This window comes from Palaemon carinicauda, chromosome 8 (genome assembly GCF_036898095.1).
Source record: "Palaemon carinicauda isolate YSFRI2023 chromosome 8, ASM3689809v2, whole genome shotgun sequence".
NCBI classification, from domain to species: Eukaryota; Metazoa; Arthropoda; class Malacostraca; order Decapoda; family Palaemonidae; genus Palaemon; species Palaemon carinicauda.
Genome location: NC_090732.1, coordinates 49,355,257 through 49,361,912, shown reverse-complemented (window position 1 = coordinate 49,361,912; position 6,656 = coordinate 49,355,257). Strand labels below are relative to the sequence as shown.

The 6,656-nt window shown below is 34.2% G+C and overlaps 1 protein-coding gene across 1 annotated transcript; it reads left to right on the top strand.

Annotated features, from left to right (window-relative positions):
• The first annotated feature begins 2,969 nt into the window (after nt 1–2,969).
• On the top strand, nt 2,970–5,765 carry LOC137645210 (paramyosin-like). The gene has a single exon (XM_068378032.1). The coding sequence runs from the start codon at nt 2,970–2,972 to the stop codon at nt 5,763–5,765; it is 2,796 nt and encodes a 931-aa protein (XP_068234133.1).
• The last annotated feature ends 891 nt before the right edge of the window (nt 5,766–6,656 follow it).

The window sequence follows — 6,656 nt, the reverse complement described above, 5'->3', positions numbered from 1 at the left end:
TATTCTTTGGACATTTGATCAAGATAGTGTTCTTTATTGTTCTCTTTATTGTTCTCTAAACTTATATAATAAAAAAGAGTTTTCTGAGGAAAAAAAAGATATCTTCCATGGGCCCTCTTCGATAATTTTTCAATTTCTGAAATTATACAGCTGATGTCAGATTTAAATTGATAGAGACATCAATTTTGATGTCTTTGAAATTATATTTTAGACAATATCAAGTTGAGGTTCGTTATTGTTCACTGAACGTATTCTATAAAAACTTGTCTTCTAAGGATGTCTTAAGATTATATTGTTCACATTATCAAGATAGAGTTCTTCATTGTTCACTAAACGTATTTTATAGAAAGGTGTTTTCTGAGGGGGTTCGTTATTGTTCACTAAACGTATTCTATAAAAACGTATTTTTTTAGGATCTCTTAAGATTATATTGTTCACATTATCAAGATAGAGTTCTTCATTGTTCACTAAACGTATTTTATAGAAAGGTGTTTTCTGAGGAGGTTCGTTATTGTTCACTGAACGTATTCTATAAAAACTTGTTTTCTAAGGATGTCTTAAGATTATTTTGTTCACATTATCAAGATAGTGTTCTTCATTGTTCACTAAACGTATTTTATAGAAAGGTGTTTTCTGAGGAGGTTCGTTATTGTTCACTGAACGTATTCTTTAAAAACTTGTCTTCTAAGGATGTCTTAAGATTATATTGTTCACATTATCAAGATAGAATTCTTTATTATTCATTAAATCTATTCTATAGAAAGGTGTTTTCTGAGGGGGTTCGTTATTGTTCACTAAACGTAATCTATAAAAACGTATTTTTTTAGGATCTCTTAAGATTATATTGTTCACATTATCAAGATAGAGTTCTTCATTGTTCACTAAACGTATTTTATAGAAAGGTGTTTACTGAGGGGGTTCGTTATTGTTCACTGAACGTATTCTATAAAAACTTGTTTTCTAAGGATGTCTTAAGATTATATTGTTCACATTATCAAGTTAGAGTTCTTCATTGTTCACTAAACGTATTTTATAGAAAGGTGTTTACTGAAAAAAAGGTAATTGTTTACAACACCACGCTCTCCATTTATTATTATTATTATTACTATCCAAGCTACAACCCTAGTTGGAAAAGCAAGATGCTATAAGCCCAGGGGCTCCAACAGGGAAAAATAGCCCAGTGAGGAAAGGAAATAAGGAAATAAATAAATTAAGAGAAAAAAAATTAACAATAAATCATTCTAAAAACAGTAACAACGTCAAAACAGATATGTCATATATAAACTATTAACAACATAAAAAAACAAACATGTCATAAATAAACTATAAAAGACTCATGTCCGCCTGGTCAACAAAAAAGCATTTGCTCAACAAAAAAGCATTTGCTCCTGCAGTTGTCATCTTCTTCCACAATAATTAGGTGGTTATTTATATTCTGGGAAAGCAATAATTAGCAAAATATGTTGAGGATGGGGGAAGGGATTATGAAAAGAAAATAGCTCGGTTTCCTTACCAAACGACTTCGAACTGACACGTCAACATGGTCTAGCAAACGGAATTCTTGATGCCAGCGTACATAAACAAAAGTTCGTGATGCCAGCGTACGTTTGATATACTGTATATTCAAAATATACTAAAAAAAAATGAGTGATTACTCAAAAGTGTCACTATTTGTAAATTGCATATTTTGTGGACACTTTTGAGTAATTCATCCAGGAAATGAAATATGGAAATAAATAGTTCATGGATATTATTATTATTATTATTTTTTTTTTTTATTATTATTTATTATCTATTATTTATTATTTATTCTTTATTCTTTATTTTGACTAATTCATCCAGGAAAGGAAATATGGAAATAAATAGTTCATAGATATTATTATTATTATTATTATTATTATTATTATTATTATTATTATCATTATCATTATTTTTTATTAATGATTTTTTATTTATTATTTTTTTATTATTGATTTTTTATTTATTATTTATTATTTATTCTTAATTATTAATTTTTCATTATTCATTATTCTTTATTCTTGATTCTTTATTCAACACCGTCTTCTGAGAGGTGAAGAGAGAAATGTAGGGGAAATCTACCCATAGAGATGGCGATTCAAAAATGCCAGCAGGAATTATTATTATTATTATTATTATTATTATTTTTGTTGTTTTTATTATCATTTTTATTTATTATTTAACACCGTATTCTGAATGGTGAGGATAGAAATGTACGGAAAATCTACCTATAGAGATGGCGATTCAAAAATGCCTGCAGGAATTTGAAAGTCTCCAAGGGCTCTAGGCTCCTCTATTGCTTCGAAGATTATTATTATTATTATTATTATTATTATTATTATTATTATTATTATTATTATTTTTGTTTATTATTTAACACCGTATTCTGAATGGAGAGGAGAGAAATGTAGGGGAAGTCTGCCCATTAGAGTTGGCGATTCAAAAATGCCTGCAGGAATTTGAAAGTCTCCGGAGGGCTCCGGACTCCTATATTGCACCGAAAATTATTATTATTATTATTATTATTATTATTATTATTATTATTATTATTATTATTTATTATTTAACATCGTCTTCTGAATGGTGAGGAAAGAAATGTACGGAAAATCTACCTATAGAGATGGCGATTCAAAAATGCCTGCAGGAATTTGAAAGTCTCCGAGGGCTCTAGGCTCCTCTATTGCTTCGAAGATTATTATTATTATTATTATTATTATTATTATTTTTTTATTATTATTATTATTATTATTTTTGTTTATTATTATTTTTGTTTATTATTTAACACCGTATTCTGAATGGAGAGGAGAGAAATGTAGGGGAAGTCTGTCCATAGAGTTGGCCATTCAAAAATGCCAGCAGGAATTTGAAAGTCTACAGAAAGATTGTGTTGCGGAAAAACCCATTTCTTCAAAATAATGCTAATTCAGGTCACTCGATCTGTATCATTGAATATGGCTTTCAAATTGAACGCAGTGATTTCAATGTTTAAGGATATCATCGGAAACAAAGTAGGATTTGTCTGGCCTCAAAATGCAGGATCAGCCCTTCAGGAGCAGACTCTTGCATGCGAGGATATGACGGTAAAACTTCAGGGACAGCTGCGAACTCTTCAGGAGTCGGTGGTTTTCAAATGGTTTTCGTGGCTACTCCCAGAGGCGCCGCGCTTTGAAAACTGCCGTGCAGTCGCCTCTCAGGATGGATTCCTCGGCAGGTGGCTGCAGCGTTGTCCTTGGATTGGGGGCTGGTGGAAAGCCCGCGAGGAACTACAGCGGTGCGAACTGGGATTGCACCAGATGGAGAGAGAAGTATTAGGATTCAAAGATGAATTAAAATCAACGTGGTTCGTTGGCAAGCTTCTCTCCGGATTCGACTTTGAAGAAAGGAAGGAAGAAGTCCTTTCTTATGGAAACAACTTTTACATCGGAATGGCCGCAGCTTCCGTCATTTTGGGCGGAATTATGCTGGCTAGAAGGAGGATGGCTGGAGAAGGAGGGGACAACAACTCGCTGGAAGAAAATGTTCCAGAAATGGAACATGGATGCGAAGATCTGTTGGACGGAATTGGACTCAAAATGGAAGACGAGGATCGGACTACTCTCTTGGAAAATCTCATGGCGGAAAATGCTGAGTTACGAGGACAAATTGAAGGAATGGGGAGATTAGTTGAAATAAAGGAAAATCTGCAAAGTGATTGCAACGAAAAAGACCTTCAGTTGGAAGAACTTGAAAAATTGATGGAAAATATCAAGAACGAAAATGAAGTACTGAAGAAAGAACAAAATCAGAAAAATGAACTAGTAACTGAATTGAAGAAGGAATTTGGTGAATTAAAGGCAGGAAAAACTAAACTGGAATGTGAATTCATCGAAAGAAACATTCAGATGAAAGAACTTGAAAAATTGATGGAAAATATCAAGAACGAAAATGAAGTACTGAAGACAGAAGAAAATCAGAAAAATGAACTAGTAACTGAATTGAAGAAGGAATTTGGTGAATTAAAGGCAGGAAAAACTAAACTGGAATGTGAATTCATCGAAAGAAACATTCAGATGAAAGAACTTGAAAAATTGATGGAAAATATCAAGAACGAAAATGAAGTACTGAAGACAGAAGAAAATCAGAAAAATGAACTAGTAAACGAATTGAAAAAAGAAGTAGGTGAACTGAAGGCAGAAAGTGAGAAACTTAAAGCTGACATGACACAAGAGTATGAAAAACTGGAATTTATGTCTAAAATTAAAGACCTTGAGGTAATGGAACGAAATATGATTGCAGAGAAGTTTGAAACCGAAAACGAAGAAATTAAAAAGGCGCATATTAAGATCATGGAGCAATTGAATAAACTGAAAAGTGTAGTTTATGAGCTAAAGGCTAAGAAAGAGAAACTAGAAGCTAAATGCGCCGAGAAAGATCTTCAGCTGAAGAAACTGAAGAATTGGCTGGAAGATCTCAGAAATGAAAATGAGAAATTCAAGACCAGTCAAAATGAGAAAACAGAAAACCTAAATAAATTGAAAAGAGAAGTTGTGGGACTGAAGGTAGAAAAAAATAAATTGAAATCGGAATGCTTAGAAAAAGAACGTCAGCTGGGGAAAATGAAAAATTTGCTGGAAGATCTTCGAAATGAAAACGAGAAAGTGAAAAACAATCAATATGAGGAAATGGACCAACTCAATAAATTAAAACGTGAAGTTGACCAATTGAAGGAAGAAAGAGAGAAACTTAAAGCTGACAGGACACAAGAGTATGAAAAACTTGAATTTATGTGCAAAATTAAAGACCTTGAGGTAATGGAACGGAATATGATTGCGGAGAAGTTTGAAACTGAAAAAGAAGAAATGAAAAAGGCGCATATTAACAACATGGAGCAACTGAATGAACTGAAAAGTGTCGTTTGTGAACTGAAGGCAGAAAACGAGAGGCTGGTAGCTGAGAAGGCCGAAGTTCATAGAGCTGAGAATAATGATGAACATAGGAGGAAAAGCTTAGTGATGGCTGGCTTATTTGCGCAGATGAACAACAGGTACAAAGAAGCAGTGGAAATTTTCACCGAAGCTTTGAGTATGGAGACGCACTACGAAGAAGAAACAGCTCTTCTGCATGTCCTTCGGGCTGAAGCAAACTCAGCCACTGAGAAGCCTCCTCATATGGATATTGTTTTGGACTGTTCAATGGCTATCGAGAAAGGTCTGGAAGGATGGAAAGCGTACATGATACGAGGGAGGCACCTCGTCAAACTTGGCATTTTCGACGCGGCCTTGAAGGACTTCGAAACGGTGAAGGTTAAGAAATCAGAGAAATTTCTAAAAATCCTTGAAGATACTAAAGCACTGCAGAAGGAATGGGAAGAAAAGGGTCACTATGAGATTCTGGGTTTGGAACAGACAGCCACAAAGGCAGAAATTATAAGATCCTTCAAGGACTTGTCTATGGCGTTCCACCCAGACAGGCATCGGGACAAACCCGAATTCCTACAGGAGGCATTCGAGGAGAAGTACAAAAAGGTGGTCAACGCTAAACTTATTCTAGTGGACGAAGGAAACCGAAGAGATTACGACGAAGAGCTACGCCATGAGAAGAAATACGATCACTGGTATCACCGGTATCGTCAGGAGCCAACGAGGCATCAGCCAGGGCAGTGGAACCAACAGCGTTGGCAGTACGACCAAGGACGCCCAAGAAGGCAAGAGGATCGTCAGTACGATCAAGGACGCCCAAGATGGCAAGAGGATCGTCAGTACAATTAAGGACCAAGAAGGGATCAACATCAACACTATTATTAAGGATGCCGTAATGTGTAAAGGAACGATCCTTGAAGTTTAGTGCAGTGAACATGAAAAAAAATGAAAATTTTAAAAAAATTAAAAATGAAAAAATTCAAAAAAATATATATATAGTGGAAAAATATTTTTAGTGTATGTTGCAGTTGAGTTTTAGTATAATTTAGTGAATAAGCTTTTAATGTAAGGCCTTCCAGATGCAAATGGAATGTTCTGCAAGAAGGATTCAGCAGAGGGAAGAAGTCCTACTTGTTTTGGAATGCACTGTTCCTTGACAAAGATTCACTTGTACTGTTTCTTTGTCAGGTGGACAGATGCAGAAGAAACAAGTCTGACTTCTTTTAGTACGCTGTTTCCCCTTAAGAAGATTCCATTGTGCTGGAATAGTGGATAAGGAATATCTTTAGGGCTACAAAAAAAAAAAGAAAAAAAAAATTGTATACTGGAAAATATTTTTAGCATAAGTTTCAGTGAGTGTAAGTTTAGTTTTGTGAGGAAATAAGTTTTTATATAAGGCCTTCCAGATGCAAATGGAATATTCTGCAAGAAGGATTCAGCTGAGGGAAGAAGTCCTACTTGTTTTGGAATGCACTGTCCCTTGTCAAAGATTCACCTGTACTGTTTCTTTGTCAGGTGGACAGATGCAGAAGAAACAAGTCTGACTTCTTTAAGTACGCTGTTTCCCCTCAAGAATATTCCATTGTTCTGGAATAGTGGATAAGGATTGTTTAGGGCAGTAAACAGAAAAAAAAAATTAGCATAAGTTTCACATGAACTTTTTAGGATAATTTTAAGTTGAATTTTTCAGTTTAGTGCTTAGAAAAAAATCCAAAAAAAGAAAAATAAAAAATCCAAAAA

What these genes read in the sequence shown, in the direction of transcription:
- LOC137645210 (XM_068378032.1), top strand. Translation starts at nt 2,970, where the DNA reads ATGGCTTTCAAATTGAACGCAGTGATTTCAATGTTTAAGGATATCATC.